Genomic DNA, 17,885 nt, shown 5'->3' with positions numbered 1-17,885 from the left:
TAGTAAAATAAACCAATACAAATAAGTTTTTTTACAATCCCTTACAAAAAATGTCACATATGTCACAAACTGTAAGGCACCAAATTTTTTATTCGTAATTAGTTCGTTATTAGCCTATTAGTTCGATTTTCTTATTTATAAAAGAATAATTAAACTATATATTATGATATATATATAGGATTTATATAGGATTTCAGTATAAAATTTTCCTACTAAATTATTTTGCGTCATTTCACAATAAAAGATTAAATATTTTAAATAGCTCAGTAAACCGACCCACGAAATGCTTTCAAAAAATTATGCTGCAATATAATTCAATATATTCAGCGATTTGAAATGCAGGACAATAAAAATACATAGTTACGCTAAAAATATCAACATTCAAGAGTAAAGTAATCTGACAAAAGCTGTCCATTAATACCCACTTACCTGCATACTCAACACACTCACCAACCCTCGAGCAGTAAGAGGGATACCTGTCCTTAGAACAAGGGTTTCTCAGCACACCGAGAGCACACTACATATACACCAAATAAGAAATAAAGTAGAGTTAGGACACTCCATTGGAGTAGCGGTGTAGGGGGAAGTGTTCAGTCAATCATTTATATTGATTTAATTACAATATAACATATACTAAAAGTTCCAGTTCCATCAAACAACTTCCAAGCAACAGGGTAGGTAAGTAAGGGACCCTTGATTAGAAAATAATAAATGATTAATTAAAACATGGTAAGAACTCCTGGAATATAAAAGTGTTTTAAATACTTTCCAATCATTTATGTGTTGACGAGATTATATTTGCGACAGTCCTGGTCCAGGCCAAGTGCGGCGCGTCGTCTCATTAAGTTTTGATCATGCACCAGTTTAAAGCAACTGCCCGAATACTGGCAATACTAGTTGACTATCACTACTGTCGTAACGAGGCCAACTTAGGAAATGAAATGGCTCGAGCGAATTTTCTTGACTATCATTCGTTTGTTGAGGAAGAGAATGCCGGTGAAACGGAAGTACTTCCTAACTGCGGATCACTCACTTGGTATGCCGCAGATATGCTTGCACAGCACTCAGATCATGAACTCACCACCCGGTTGTAGTGACGTCTTGAATCACCAGCCACCTCCTCGGCGACCATCCAGACGATGCGGCGCAGACTGTGCTGTCTGTGTCAGCTGAGCTTGTCGCCACACACGACCACAGCTGCACATCTGTATGAAAAGTCATGCTACTTTTGTTGCATTCGTTTGACAAAGTATTATTGAGAGACCTTTGGAGACATGTATTCAGTGAAGAACATTTCATCATGTTTTTATTGCTGCCCTCCTTGAGCTAAAACTTCACTTCTAAAGATTTTCCTCGTAGGTTCAGTATTTTCCCCAATATTTGGCTCAAAATCTGACCCAAACTGAAAATTTCATTTTTGGAATAAATAACTAATAAATGAAGTGCTATATCTCAGGAATTATTATATCTACAGATCTGTGATTGAGCTGAAATTATTGTAAAACCTTAGTCTACTTTTAAAAAAATGTTATATTTTAGCTACCACACTTTTTATATTATAAGCACAAAACCAAAAACTGCAAAATTTTCGCTGTTTTTTGCAAATATCTCCAAACGCACGACGCAATTATGTTGTAAAACTCCATATTCCGATTTAGCACCCTAAAAAACATAAGGAACGATAGAACAACAGACTACTGGTTTTTTTTTTTGCAACGAGAAGCGTTTTTTTGACACCATTTACCTGGGATTGATTAAATTATATTATATTATAAATTATATTTGACACATACATATAGATAAAACTGGTCTGAAAACATTCTTACACCAATTTATTAAATAGAGTTTGTTATATTAACAAATAATTAAATTACTTCCTAAATTTCAACAATTTGAATGTGTGTCAAAAACTAAACGCAGTTCAAACAGCCCCCTACACTGGAGACAGGCTCGCCACAGTTTCTTCTTGACATGCTTCATCGTCCCAACACTGCATCACGCTGCTCACACGGTCACCGTGTCGCAAACATCCCAGATGCCTACATCTTCACACACGAACCCAGTCGCTCTTCGCCCACTAGAGCTCGCCAAGGCGCTCACACTCTTCACTTCACTGCAGCCTGTCATATCTCTCAGGTATCGCCATGGAAATGTCTTCTAGCCTTCCGAAGTGTTGCTTCATCGAATTCCCCGACTTTACATTTGAAGCCGTGAGAACATTGTCTTCTTGGTGATGTTGCTTCGCGAGACTGGGCTGTGGAACCCTGCTGAAGAGAGGCGTCCACACTCCAGAGAGGAGGGGGGCCGCTAATGGGCGGTCCTTGCAGTTGTAGGGGAGGACCGGGTGCTACCTTTGTCCCGCCTGCTCCGTCAGTATATGAGGCCACATCCTGGCGTGCCTGGAGTCCACCCTCGTCTCTAGCATCCTCGTTACAATATCTGAATTATAATTTAGGCATTTGTTGTATTGGTTCTAAAATTTATCACCCAGAAGTAAAATATTATAGATATTTAAATAGTTATATATATGTGTATGTAGGAAATATCTGATTTCAGAATGGGATGCACATGATATAATGTAGTGTTACGATTTACCGCGGGGGTTCGTGAAGAACAGCCTAATTAAAAGATTTTATTTCACACACACAGTTTTATTTATTACCACTACTTGTCACTTACAAATAATCTTCTAAATTGGCAGATAATTAATTACACGTAAAGAAATGTTGCTTCCCCAGTCACTCGGTTCTTACACACCGCACACCTCGCTGGGCTGCACCTCTGGCGCAACTCTCGCCGCAGCACCCCTCGTGGGTCTCCGCCGCCACACTCCGCCGCCGCCGTCGCACTTCCCCTTCGCCGAGATCCCACACGACTCGCTCGCAACTTCACTCGGGACTCCGCCACTCTGCCGCGCCCGCGACTCTATCGCCCGGAACCTCCCGACTCCACTGAACTCACTCACTCCCTGCCCTGGAACCTTCGTCCAAGGACTTCGCCACTCTGCCGCACCCGCGGCACTATCGCCATGGTATCTTCAAGGCGTTTTCGAACATCATATATGGTCCGCTGTAACAACATTATAATATGTTCCATCTAGAGGCCTTTCTTCTAATATTGGCATTTAAATCAGAATGCTATAAGTACCTCTAAATCTTCATGAATAATCTGATTGACATACAAATTTTCTGCATTAAAATATCCTTCTTTAGTTATTGGCAAAATAGGTATTTCTTTAAATGTTCGAATATTTTGTAAACAATTTAATTAAAAAAACACATATATTCCGAATATAATCCTTGTAAAATCTTTAAAATAATATATTTTTATATTCGTATCTTTGACGATATTTTCTAGTGATGTTACAATAGAGGTTAGTATATAGTAATTGGAAATTTTGGTTGTTGAATACATTTTTTTCAATAAATATAATTATTATCAAAAAAGACTGTTCAAAAAACATAAAATTTTTGTACTTGCTTAAAAATTTGGTTAGATTTTTTTTTAAAATTACTGTATTAATTTAATTTCATCAAAACATAAATATTTTAAATTATTTTTATAGAATATTAATACCTTAAGTTTATCCCAGGTGTCTTTGGAAGAGACAAAATATTCTACAGCAAGAGGCTACATATGCAGAGTTCTTACCTAGAATACGGCAATTGGATATATTAATTATCATTTGAATATCCTCAAAAGTACCTAGGACCACATTAAAACAAAATGTATTTTTTTTCTTTTTTAAGATAATGAAATCAGATTGTTTTTGTTATGGGCAAACAAGTTGAAAATGTATGTACAAAAAGTGCTAAGAAAATGATCACCGTTGAAAAGACGGACATACGGGGGATTATCGGCAGCCCTGACATGTGAAGAAGGCACAGACATGCAGCACAGAGCTACAGGGTGTCTGCAGGCGGAGGCAAGGCCGTGCCGAGTGTTACTGCCCTTGCGGCTTGCGTAGTTAAAGAAAAACTGTATATAAATTTATATATCAAAGTTCTGGAAGCAGCCTTATATGGGCTACACAGTAACAACTGTATAATCAGAGGACACAAGGGTGAAACATTTAAAATTTAATTAGTTCTCACAATAGGAACTAGGAAGGTGGATCGTATTCGAAGTGAAAAAATAATAAAATCTGGTTTGCTTATCTTCTACCTGTTTTATTGTTCAGTAATATTTGTTATATATATATATATATATATATATATTTGATATTCAATTAAATTACAAATTGACCTTTGTCAGAATTAATTATGAGGGCCCGGGCCGTTAGTAAATATAAATTAAAACTATCTGATACGTTTTACAAATGTAACAATCCTATTTTCACCAAAAAAAATTTAACATTAATAAATTTAACTGATTTAAGACATTGTTTGTTCTGATCGGTGCTGGAGTATATATTCACAATATTCCATAGAGCACTATTCACTGGCTGAGGATAACGGAGATTCTGGCATTCTTCAATTTCCGAGGGACCGGCGTGAATTTTGTAGATTAAATTTTGAAAAGTCTTGAACTAATTCTTGATTTGGGACTTGAAACACTCTTGAACCGGCTCTTGCACCCCGCAGTCTGGGGTTGGAGTGAAGTGAGTCACTCCCTCAGGAGAGGTGGCGCGAGTGGTCGCGAGACATCGTAACAACTATCTACTCTGCTGAACTAGTCAACTAGATGAATACAAAAGTTAGGGAAAACTCCCGAACTTAAGATATTACATCTCTTAACTTAAGTCGCGGACGATGAGATGTCATCGCGGTGACTGCAGAAGGACGAATCTCTCTATCTCCCAGGTGACTGTGGGGCGAGAGGCCTCTGGTTGGCTGGAATAGGCGCGCGGAGTACTTGCCCCGCCCACCAGGCCTCAGAGGTGTCGGGACGACCGGAACTGACTCGGTGCTGGTTCGCCAGAGTCCCGAGAGGGGGGACTCATGTGGAGCCAACTGGGGCGAGCTCTGTCAGGGTGCGTTGTGCGTCTCGCTCCGGCGCCTAACTAAAGGCAAGTTAGTTCGCTTTGCCGCCCGGAGATGGCGCAAGCTGTCAGCTCGCCGGCCAGTGGTCTGTTCTAGAGGCCGGGAGGTCCTTGATCTGGAATGGATGGAGTGGTGGGGAGAGGGGTGTTGGCTTGTGCCGGGCGCCGATACGAGCCCGACGGCACTGGAACATCAGGGAGGGGCGAGCCTGGCTCTGCTAACCTCAGCTGGGCTCTTGGAACTGGGCTGCTGCGGGAGGCAGCTGAGGGCTGCGCTCCTGGCACGAAGTGGGACACAGTTTCTGGTCGGGTTCTAGACTCGAGGCGTGGTGGAGAGTGAGGCGAGTTACTAGCATCGGCGATATTACATCTGGGTGTAGGTTGAAGCGTTGGGAAAGTGTCGCGGGACTCTCGTAGGAAAGATTTGATCAGTATGCACAAAGGTATAACCAAGTTTATGTTGGAGATTTTATGTGAAAAATAAATTGGTGCCATATACTTCCAGCACGCGAGATAGTCGTGGTTGTCAGAGGCACTCGTCGCCGTGTTGCAGCTCTGACGTGGCTGCGCGACTCTGAAGACGTGGAGGAAGAGGTGCAGGGCCTGCGGGCAGAGAGGGATGCGCTGCAGGAGATGGAGGTGGTCACCCTCAAGGACATGTTCCAGATCTCGGTCCTGCGCAAACCCCTCATCATCTCCTGCGTCGTCATGATGTCGCAGCAGTTCTCCGGCATCAATGCAGTAAGTGCTATCTTTTCATCTCGTATTTTGATAACTTATATTATTTTCTTTACACATTTTAAAGTACCCAAGAATGAATTTCTTACTTGCAAAATTATTATTTTTTAAATTTCAGAGTTTTTACATAGGTTCTCCGGATTTACTACGGTTGAAACATAGTAATATTTCTAAATATAACTAAATATTTATGAGAACTGATATCTTAAACAAATATTACCCACAAATTTGTCAGATTATTTATAAAAAAAAATAATTTAATGATTTCGAGAAATAGGTTTACAAATGAGTTTATTAGAATAAAACATTATTATAACAATTATTTAATAAATGTTCAATATACCTACACCTACAAAATGTCCAGTAAAAATGAAAATAAATAACACATTAATATTTTTTAAGGATATTTAAATTTGAGATAATTTTTGGATATTTTATATTCTCTCATAGGTTTCGAGAAAATTTTCAATTAATTCTGGTGCTGAGCACATGTTATACCAGTTTTATTCTTTCACTATTAGAATTTTAATTTTTTGTACTTATTTTTTTTTATTTTACATGTGCTTAACAGGTTTCCAAAATACAAAGATCGTTACAAGGCTCGTTAAAAAAATTGCAGAAAGAATTTATACAATCAGTAATGCAATAAAAGTAATTTGTTCCACAAATTTCATACTAACCTACATTAAAATGTTTACTGTAAAAAATACATTCTTACTCAAATATGTCACTTGATAAACATTAAATTCTTAAAAAAAATTTCGTTGACAATACAAACGCATAGTGTAAAACCTCACCATACATTTCTAACTAATTGTGACATTGACTTTGAACTTTGACCTTGACCCCGGTGGCAATCTTGGCTGACATATTATCTCGAACATTCCGCCATTTTTAAATCCACAATTTAGAATTATGACATCACCGTTGCAATTTCCATTATGGCTGCCATCTTGAAAATCTTTATTTACAAGACGATTTTTATGAAAAAATTCTAAAATTTATAATGAAATAATTAATTAAATTTTAATAAAATATAATTTTACAAACCTGCTTACATCATGGAGTCCTTAGTTCTAACCCAGTTTAGGAAAAAATAAAAAAAATGACAACTGATCCATCCTACACGGAAGCCACTGCCAGACTGACCTCCCACCACTAATGTCAAGGTACATATATCGTTAGCTGGTATGACGTAATGTCCGCCACCTTGTTTTCGTCTGTGGTGGCCACCAACTTGTTTTCGACTGCTAGAGTGTGTTACCATCACATAAGTTTAGATTTAACCCACTAGAGTGCAGCAATCATTTATTATTACTGCAGCACCCGCCATCTTGTCATTTCGATGCCATCTTGGAAATTCGTAATTATTTAGCTAGAAATTCGGGAAAAATTCCAAAATTCACTAAAAAGTTTTGCAATGAATAAAATGATTGACTCGATAAGTTCCTGTCCTTTGTTCAAACAATGGACGATTCAAATGCATAAATTGAATTATAAATACCGCAAAAATGACATGTTCCAGAAATAAAACAACACAAGTTCTTTACATAATACATTTTATTACTTAATTTCTATTCTACCAGAGGAACAGTTGTGAAAGTTTGCAATTCTATAAACATTTAGTCCTGCATCGACGCGAAATTACTAATTCTTAGCTCCATTCGGTTTGACTAGACAGAAAAAAACATTGTATCATAAAATAAATTAAAATCAATTTTACCAATGTAACATGTTTTACGTTTACAATAGGAGCAAGAATCCCTTGAAGAATTATTTATCAAGACAAAGTGGTTTTGGACTAGTAAATATACAGAGCTACGACAGAGCTACTACAGATTTGACGACGAACGTTTAACGAAACGTCACACAAACGTCACACAAAAAAAGAACACACTGAACAGACAGTACACACAATACACATAGGAAACTGAATAAACACACAGAACAAACAGGAAACGGAATGATCACACAGTACATAAAGGAAACGGAATAAACACACAGTACAAACAGGAAACGGAATGAACACACAGTACACACAGGAAACAGAATGAACAGACATTAGCGAGAAATCAGGCTTAGCTAGAAATCAGAATACAATAATAAAACAATAAATTTATGTAATTTAAATTATTAATATTATTTCTCAATATTATACAAATGCAGGTAAATCAAGTCATTAATGTATGTAGCCAGTTTCCCTCAGTTCTTTAAGTATATTTGTTCGATGCACGAATAGTTTCCTGCAGAAAGCGAGGTATGTAGAAGTCTTAGCCGCTCAACTAATATGTTTGGATTTTCCCATGATTTGTAATCAATCTCTTCTGGTACCATCTTCCTTGTATGTTTATTAAAAATACTTCTAATATCACTATTGTCCAAGTGAGCAGCATAAGCTTTATCAAATTTATTCATTATAATACGACGTTTCCATCGTTCAGTCTCAGGGCTTCATCACAGCTTTCGATTTTGCCAGCTTTAGGTGCTTCAACACAGCATTCAATCATGTCACCAGCTTCAGAGTCACTATCATCACCAAACAAGTCAGCATCTTCACCCGAATTACTGTAAGAACTCAAAATCACTGATATTGGAGCTTCTTTATCGTATAAAATCTTCCTTTTAAGTGTCAATCATTATTCTAAAGTATGGTGGATCTACTGAATATGGGCTTGAATGTATTCTCACTTTTCATGGTATTGATACTTCCATTAGTTTCAGTCTTCCAGAAGCCATCAGCATCCTTCAATTTATGTTCTTCGTCACGATCGGGTGAGCTAATACCATCACGCTCAGGACAAGGAAAATTATTTACATCAACCAGCACACTCTTCCTTTGCGTAGTTTCTTTATCGATGTCCTCTATCCCGTAAGTGGGCTTGGCTTTACATGTTCTACCATGTCTTTTTAAGCGGTCCGTTTCCTGTGTGTACTGTGTGTACTGTGTGTCCGTTATGTTCAGTGTGTTCTTTTCTTTTGATGTATGTGTAACGTTTCGTTAAATGTTTGTAGTTAAATCTACTTCATGTTTTATAAACTGGGGTTTACAATAATCTGTTTACAGATAATTTAGTAGTAATTTGAAAAATGCATTAGCTGCTACCGTGTGACGCTGTCACGCAGCAGGATGCTTGCCGCAGGTGATGTACTTCTCGACTCACATCTTCAACGAGGCGTCGCTGAGCATGAGCGAGTCGCAGCTGGCCACGCTCGGCATGGGCACCATCAACGTGCTCATGACCGTGGTGTCGCTGGTGCTGGTGGAGATGGCGGGCCGCCGCGTGCTGCTCTTCATCGGCTATGCCGGCATGTGCGGCACCACCGTGCTGCTCACCATCTGCCTCATATATGTGGTGTGTACCTGCTGCCCCTCATAGTTGGTGATCGCCACATCCTTATAATAAAATACAGTATGTCCATAAAATAATGTCCAAGCTAAAACATTTAATAATATAAATTGTAATCATTCTAGAGTATTGGTACAAGGTCACCATCAAAGAGGTACTCCAACAATTTAAGCTAAACGCATGCGCGAGTACTGCTTTATGGTTTTATCTCTTGCAGCCCGAAATAATATCTCTTTCTCCAATTATAGAGGACGAAACTGTATACTTTATTTGGCAACAGTATGGAGCCCCTCCCCATTGGGATCTCTTTGTACTAGAGTGGTTGAAATTCGAAGTTCCTGACCGTTATGTTGGTCGTAATGGTCGAGACGACAGAATACAGTCGAAAGCTTGGTGTGCTCCTGAGCACCAGCGACACACGACATGGGCACAGCATCCCTTACCCACATGACTACATCTCTGGGAGTTGGCACACTGCGAGGAGCCCTGGGGTTGCTTATTACAGTAGATGCGAGTTCGCGTATCTGATTGGCTAGATCAGGGCTGATGGCCTGTGACACCTCAATGACGAATTTTGACACTTTTTTTGCATGACTGGCAATTTTCCAGAAACCAGACGTTCAGAAAGGGCAAGTTGATCACTGTGAATTAATGCTGCAAAAAATCCTCGGGTGTTTGGTGTTTCGCCTCTCGCAGTACAAACTTCCGCATGATTTCATCCATCTGTAGAAGGGCGGAATTTGGTCCACCTATGGCCTTCAGAGCCTTAATCGCGCAGTGGTATTCGGGCATGAAGGAGATGGTGACCTGAAGCAGGTTGTATCCGTGGTTGAAGCAGGCCCACTTCTCAGTGAGGGAATTTTTGTGCGCTTATTTTACATGGTGTAATTTTGCCCCTGTTCTAGGTAGACCAACAGAGGTTTCACTGGGAATTTTTTGGGCGCTGCCGAGGTCTGTAGAAGTGCGAGGGGGGGAGGAGGTTGCGGCTGATTGCGGGTCAATGCGTCGTGAATCTGCTTGAACCAATTATCTGGGAGAAATTTCCAAGTTTGGCAACTGTCTGCTTTGTCGTGTCGTGCGGTGCCAATGTCGTTTCATCCATTGTAATAGTAGTCTCTTTGCAGCCTACTGACGACTAAAACACTCACTGGCAGAATCTGGGGAAAGGGGGGTTAGTAAGCCTGGCTTGCGGCAGGCAGAGAGGTGGTATCAATCGAGTTGTTCGCTGTGTTTTCTGATTCAGTCAACAACTTAACTGAACCTTCCTGTAAGCACGAGGTCACAAGGTTTTGCTGGGGGCTATGTAGAACTTAAAAGTGCGCAGTTGTAGAGCAGCTCTCTTGAGTTATCTTCTCGATATTGCTGCTACCAGCTCATTTCCATGCACTACCAAAACACACTTTGAAACAGGATAAGGATAGGACACCGATGCACCATGGGGGTCAATGGGTCACCCATGTACAATATTATGTAATATGAGCAGAACTTGACACTGTGATTTCCTTTTATTTTTACGAACATACTGATGATTGCATTTTATTGTTGTAAGAATTAAGGTGGTGTGTTCATGGCATGTTTTTGTGTTGTCCTTGTTTTACTACCCTGCCTCTGATCATTTCTGCTTTGACATGTGTGGTTAGGTGGGGTGTGCTGTAGTGTGCTTGTTACATTTTCCTGCTGGCGGTTATGTCTGTCAGTTTGTTATTGATAAGCTAGTATGTGCAGGACATGGTGATATGGGTGGTCTACTTCTCTATCTTACGGGTGATCGTTTCTGACATGTAAGGAAATGGTCAATGTGCGAAATACCTTTTACTGTGTTTCATCTGTCTCAGCATCCTTCTGGTGATAGTGTCTGACATGTCAGAAATAAGGTACATATTGTGTTTAGCACATGTGCTCTGGTGTGCCTGTTTCACTGTCCTGATAGTGATTGTATCGAATCTTTTGTAATAAAAAAATGTGTTGTTTGCAGGATGCAGAGCTGTGGGTGGCTTACTTCACTATTCTGCTGGTGATAATTTTCGTGGTGTTTTTCGCGACGGGCCCCGGCTCCATCCCATGGTTCCTAGTGGCCGAGATGTTCGGCCAATCAGCGCGCTCCACCGCCACAAGCGTGGCCGTTCTCGTCAACTGGACTTGCAACTTCATTGTTGCTATTGGCTTCCTACCGCTTCAGGTGACTTTATACTTATTTTATTTACTAAGCTGCACTTCTTTTAGCTTTTTATCTATCTTACATGTGCATATATTTTCTTTAAAATTATTAAGGTGTTTTGTGTGTTATAATTTATATCCCTTTGTATTAGATATTATTTAAAACTACTCATTTTTGCACTGTTTTAATGCTGTTGTAGTGGGAAGATTTCTACCTAATTTCTTGTTCTGTATGCCCTAAAACAATAATTAGTAATTGAATGGTAATAGGCGATAGTTATAGTACCTTGTACCTAAAGTTTTAGAACAGTTACTTAATTAATGTAGGGCAATATCGCATTTTCGGAAAATAATCTATTTCCTTAACATCTGCTTTATAAATATTATTAAATGTTCCGTGCATTATATCAGGCATCTTCATTATTTTCAAACACCATTACCATCAAATTCTTACATCCTGTGGCCTAATTAGCAAATTATTTCTAAACATAAAGTTTATATTTTCAGATTTAAAAGATTTTTGTGATTTTCAGGTTGAAAAAAATGGTTTAGTGCTGACCAGTCATGCTTTAAGAAGTACCTTATAATAAATAATATTTTTTTAATTATAATTTTTCATTAAATAATCTCAAAAACCCAATTTTATTTTTATATCAATCCTATGAAGTTATACATTAATTCTAATATAAATTTTCAATAAAAAATCATTACAGCATGATAAAGTTTTGTGCAATAACGTAGTGATAAAATTTATTTCTGCATATGTCACATTTTAATACAATATGCCTTCTTGGGAACATTTGCCATGAGATCAAATTTAGATTCAGTATACTGCACCCAGTCGTTTTTAAATGATTCACAACGAATAGTACACTCTGTTTTGTCTGCTGTGGGCTTATGCCTGTTCGAATTTTCAGCAAAGTCAAGGTTTTTTATGCTTTCAAGTGATCTTTTCGTCCTTCGGTCTTTATTTTCATTTCTCCATTGGCCTCAAGACTACTTTCCTTCTTGATTTTTCCCCTAATTTTCCACTCTTTCATAGTTTCTATCCTCTGCTGTTAATATTTTATTTTCAGTTAACTTTTTCTCTCACTACAAGTTGGACTTTATAAGGTGTGATGTAAGGAACTCAGATAGCTGTGTTAGTTCAGCATAATTTTTTTTTTTTTCAATTTTACCTCTAAAAATGTCCCCCCCCCCCCTTGAGATCAAGAGATCCTAAAGAAGGAATTAGTGATACAATGATGTGTGAGATCGAAGCGGGCCTGATCTGGCGGATTGTGTGGAGAGAGCGCTGCAGATCAAGGCTGCTGTTAATTGAGCTCGGCTGGAGAGAGAATTGATGCATGTCATGCATTTCTGAAGAGAGTGTCGATCTTACTGACTGGTACTGAGTTGCTGGAGCAGTAGCTTCTGGCTGTCTGAAGTGCTCAGAAGGAATGAAATACAAATCTGGGAACACGCCTGGGTTCAAAGGTAAAAGTCATTTGCATGTAAAAGCTAACTGTGCCAAATTCATTCTAAAGATATAAGTGTAGCCAGTGTAAACCAGACCAGCAACAACTCTCTGCGAAATTTTTAAAGGTACATATTTCATTAACCAGATATTACAAGATTGATAAAATGATCATTTGAAAGACTGCATTACATGGTTTGCAACTTATGTGTAGTGTGTGGTGGTTAGTCATTATATAAACCTGAATTTTTGCAAACATGATTACATCAAGATTATCGTATCTGCTATGTCCTCAAGAATGAGAAGGGCAAGTTCTACCTTAGTATGATGATTTCCCTCCACCAAAATTTCAAGCCATTTTAAAAATACCTTACCAGCTAAACTCACTACTTTTCCCAGCTTCAAAAATACTTTCTAAACGAGTATATTTTGTCATAGCACCTACACTTTTTTTTATTAGGGTAAAAAAGAGCAGTGGAATGAAAATGACCCCAGCAGTACTTAAGCTCAGTAAAACTATGACAGTTCCCCCCTTTTTCTTTATTTAATTATACATGATTTTTTTAAAAAGAAACTTGACATTATTGTCGTGAACAATAGAAACCCCAGTTTTATCATAGTTATGTATTCTATTAGCTGGAGAATTGTATTCAAAAAGTAACTTGGAATACCTATTAAAGAAGTAATCAACTTGATGTTAAATAAAGTCTAAAGCTCCCAGAAGACTTGAAGACTTCGAAGTTTTCAGGATGTTGAACCCTGAATAATAAAAACTACTTCCCAGCAACTTTTTGTTCTTCACTTAACTGGTGAAATACCTTAAGTACTTGCTCAATTCAAAAGATAATTTTTCTAAATTCTCCCTTACAGAGATGCACGAATGTGTCGTCGTGGTCTTGCATACAAAATAAATTTGTTTTTCATTTCTCTCTCGAAAGTTAAATTAATCTGTACATCTGGGGGGTTATATTCCCAATTTTGCCCTGCTTTAATGGCTCTCCATCTTTATCTTTAAATCGTATTATTTAAAAAACGTTTCAGCTGCTCAGTGTTCATCTTTATTTGTATTGCCAAAGATATATATCATTTTTCTTTCTTTCTCCCCTCATGTTCAGCTATTTTTTTTCTGTACATTAGTACATATTGTTATTTGTTTGGTCGTTACTGGAAAAGTATTTGGTCGGTCCTTTACGACAGAAATGTGGCAACATTGATGCCAGTCGCACATTTATCTCAAGTAATATAATTATATTTCTACTTTTTTAAAAAAATAATATTCTAGAGATTAAGAAGCTGCTTAAAAAGAAAAAAAAACTTATCATTCCAGAAAGGAGAGACGCCTTAGTCTGAACAATTTATCGCGCACGAAATGTAAACCAACCCCTTCACTGACTCATGATTCCCGCGACTCCGAACTAGACAGTTGCAATAGAATATGAACCACGGATGCCAGCGTCAGAAGAAGGAACTAGCAATGGGCGGTACTGTATACGACAGTCCGGCTACTGGTGCCCGTGCGAAGTACCTGCTACCGGTCCGCCATTTTGGATTGTGACATCACGACGGCACTCTTGGATGACCTTGACCTTGATCTTTGGTCTTGACCTTCAAAATTTGCCAAAAATCTCCAAAAAAAAGACTCAAAATTTGCCAATAATTGCTAAAAATTCCACAAGTATTTCTATTGTTTTAGGAAAAAAATTCCGGGAAAAAAACTTATGTCAGAATAATAAAAATTTACCTTTTTCAAGGGCAGAATTCCCGGATTCAGAAAAAATTTCCCATTTAATTCACGAAAAATGTAAATGGCTTAAAAATACCTAAAAGCGGCATAAGACACATACAAGCAAGCCGCACTAAGCCGCTGATATCAGGAACATTAACTCATACACCATCGTTGCAATGTTAGTTACGGCCACCATCTTGAAAATACGTATTTTTGAAGTTATACTTCTTAAGGCGCGTTATGAAAAATTGATGAGAGTGAAATTTTAAGATGCGCGCGCATCACTGTAATACAAAATTAACAGGTTGAAGCTGCCCGCTAAACCGCTCATGAATTCTCGAAAAAAAGCTACCAACAAAATAGAAATAGAACCTCTATTAGTCGCCCAGGTAGGCACGCTCGTCGCCTCTGATCACTGTTTTCATATTTATAATATTTATCCATTTGTTTATAGTTTCTAAATTCAGAACACGTGTTTTAGTTTCATACAAGTGCGAATTATGTATGCGCTAATAAATTATATTCAGTAGTGATTTAAATTGAATATTTTGATTAATATTACTATTCGTAAATTTTAGTAAAAAATTTTATTTATATACTCTTTCAAGTGCTCCAGTAATTGAGGTTAACTATCCGTATGTATTATTTATTGATATAAATTAAAATATTATTATTTAATATAATTAATACCAAATATTATTAAATTATTAATGTTAAATGCATATTTATTATTGGTTATTTAATATTTAAAAAAATAAAGAAATAAATTTAATAAAACGTTTAGTAAAAAAATTGTGATAAAAATTAAAATCTAACATTAAATTAAAATAATAAAATATAATATTTACTATCAAATTGAATAAATAATAAATATTTACAAAAATTAATGAACAAATTTAATGAAAACTTTTTGATTTAAATGAAAAGTGAGTATTAAACTAAGAAAATAATAAATATTTAAAAAATGAATGAACTTAAATTAAATTTTTTGAATTTATTGTTCAATTAATTTATTTTCTTTTAAAATATTAAATAATAAATAATAAATATTTCAAATTAAGAATCTTATAATATTTAGTAAAAATTGTGTCATATATATTTATTATTCTCTAAATTTTATTTAATTAATTTTTCAAATTTAAACTGAACTTTATTGACTGTGTTGTCTATCTTTTTCCAGCCCTTTCATAATTTTATTGTAATTAATTATTTGCATGCAATTAAAAACTATATTTTAATGATGCCAAAGAAGTATAACTTCTCACGCGCGTACATAAGTAACGCACCCTTTTTTTTCATTTAGTACAATTTTTTAGGTATGGCATCCTTAAAAGCTTATCATGAAAAAACTACATTTTAATCATGCCATATCTTTAATTTACTATGTTCGTAAAATAACGTTTAAGTGATTTAAAAAAATCTTTTCAAACTAATGTATTTAGCAATAACCAAAAAACCTAATAACCCCAACGATTAGAAAAAAATCCTAAATGTGTGGTCTTTTAGACATATTTTAATATTGTCCTTTTCTCTGCTACCAGATATACAAAAATATCAAAATGTATGCACTATTAGTTCTCATAAGGCTAGTCAATTCTCCATTCAAAGTCACTTACACTCAATATATCGAAAATAATAATAAGCTGTTGGGTCTAAAATATTTGACTTCAGAATAATTTCCTAACACCGTTTATCTTAAAGTAAATAGTTAAAAATAGTTTTCTCTAAAGTATTTTAGCCTTACGATATTTGAAATTATGCCACATGGATTAAACATAAACTGAACTTACGTTATTTCAGCAACAAATTAGCTCTCATTAATTAGGTTATTTTTTGGCGTAAAATCCATTGGTCTTAAATTACCCGCCCAACTTCACGTTACCTTCAATTATTCAGTCAAGTACATCGACTAAATGAAAATTATATTTTTTTTGTCATTAAAACACGTTATGATTCAATACATACCTTCATAATGTGTTGTGTGTTTCAGAATGTATTGGGTTCTTATGTGTTCGTCATCTTCGTGATTCTGCTCGCCATCTTCGCTGCGTACGTGTTCTTCCAAGTACCCGAGACGAAGGGCAGGACCATTGAAGAAGTCACTGCGCTCTTCACGTGAAAACCAATTAACTCTCTCGGCTGTCTATGTCTCATTTTGTACTTCTGATCAATTCTGGCTATAAGTGTAATAAACAAAAATGAGTACTTAGCTGGTGTTTATGATTTCATTTAACACTTTGTTTATACATGCCGATTACATCAAAACTCTTATATTTTTTCGAATCCCGCGAATATGATAAAAATTCCGGCACGACTACGTTTTGGAGACAATATTCTGAAAAGAGCAACGTATCGAGTTTATTATATAAAATACACATAATTTTCTGAAATCTGTTGTTCCAAAATGATTAATATATAATAATATATTTCATGCACATAAAAACAACTGATAATCTTACATTCCAGTAAACATTGCTAAGAACTGAACATATTTTCACATTTATATTTCAAGTCAAACATATTTCTGAAGCTTCAAGTTTCCCAACTTCTGTGTTACATACACTGCTATATTAAAAAAAAAGTATTTAAATGACTTCAGAAATAAATCATGGTGACATCTAATGTAGCTAATGTAGCATCTTAGAGCTCTCTGACTGAGCACATCGAAAGCTCTCGGCGCCAAGAAGTAGAAGCCTTTTAGAGACTATTATCTTCTGACACGTAAAAGGGGGGGGAGGGGGGTAGACACTATCGCCCGCCAGCCTACCTTAGTTTTTCCTGGACTGCAATCGGAGAGACAGTTCTAGCTCGTGTGACCTTGAAGCAACTCGAGGCTGAGAACCAGAGCCCTCAGCAACAAGACGTACACGTCATTACTATATTCTTCTATCGTTTATTAAGAGGCCTCCAATACACAACATCTTGGCAGGTTTTCTTTCACTGTCATTTCATAGAAGATCCTAGCTGGCATGTGGCCTTCCAGCGCATCAGAGCCTGCAGCCTGCATGCTGTACGGACAATCAGCTCTTGGCACGAAAGAAGTGTGCGCCCTTGAGAGACAGTGGTCTTTCTAATGGGGGAAAAGAAGCCCTTCGTTCACCAGAATTGTAAAGATTATCCGGGACTTTCATGTCAGAAAAATTCCAATCCCATAGATATGTCATGCCGAGCAGACAGCCAGCCCTCGGCGCAAAACTGTGAAAACAAGCCCTTAGTGGCTGTTGTTATCTCACTGGAAAGAAAGATGCCTTCACCAGCCAGGCTTTTGTATATACATCCAGAACTGTCATTTGCGAGAGTTTTCTAACTCGTCGGTCTCATTGTACTGCCACTCTGAGCAGACTGGTAGTTCACGCCCTTCAGGTAGTGTCTTCCCGCTCCAGGGGAGGTAACTGCCGTCCATGTGCAGCGCAGAGTGTCCTAAACTGCAATCCGAAACAATGTTCTAGCTTGTAGCTTTTTTGTATCTCGTACGCTTCG

The 17,885-nt window shown here is 37.2% G+C and overlaps 1 protein-coding gene across 1 annotated transcript in view; it reads left to right on the top strand.

Annotated features, from left to right (window-relative positions):
• The window catches only part of LOC134542547 (solute carrier family 2, facilitated glucose transporter member 1-like), a 72,794-nt gene extending 56,179 nt beyond the window's left edge, over positions 1–16,615 (top strand). The window contains exons 6-9 of the mRNA XM_063386908.1: positions 5,535–5,722; positions 8,860–9,072; positions 11,042–11,245; positions 16,396–16,615. Coding sequence (XP_063242978.1) covers positions 5,535–5,722; positions 8,860–9,072; positions 11,042–11,245; positions 16,396–16,524 — 734 coding nt within the window. The 3' untranslated portion in view covers positions 16,525–16,615. The remainder of the gene's footprint in view (positions 1–5,534; positions 5,723–8,859; positions 9,073–11,041; positions 11,246–16,395) is intronic.
• Positions 16,616–17,885: the final 1,270 nt, after the last annotated feature.

Source organism: Bacillus rossius, assembly GCF_032445375.1.
Source record: "Bacillus rossius redtenbacheri isolate Brsri chromosome 9 unlocalized genomic scaffold, Brsri_v3 Brsri_v3_scf9_1, whole genome shotgun sequence".
Classification (NCBI taxonomy): Eukaryota; Metazoa; Arthropoda; class Insecta; order Phasmatodea; family Bacillidae; genus Bacillus; species Bacillus rossius.
The sequence above is the reverse complement of the archived record's forward strand: the minus strand, read 5'-3'. Positions and strand labels throughout refer to the sequence as shown.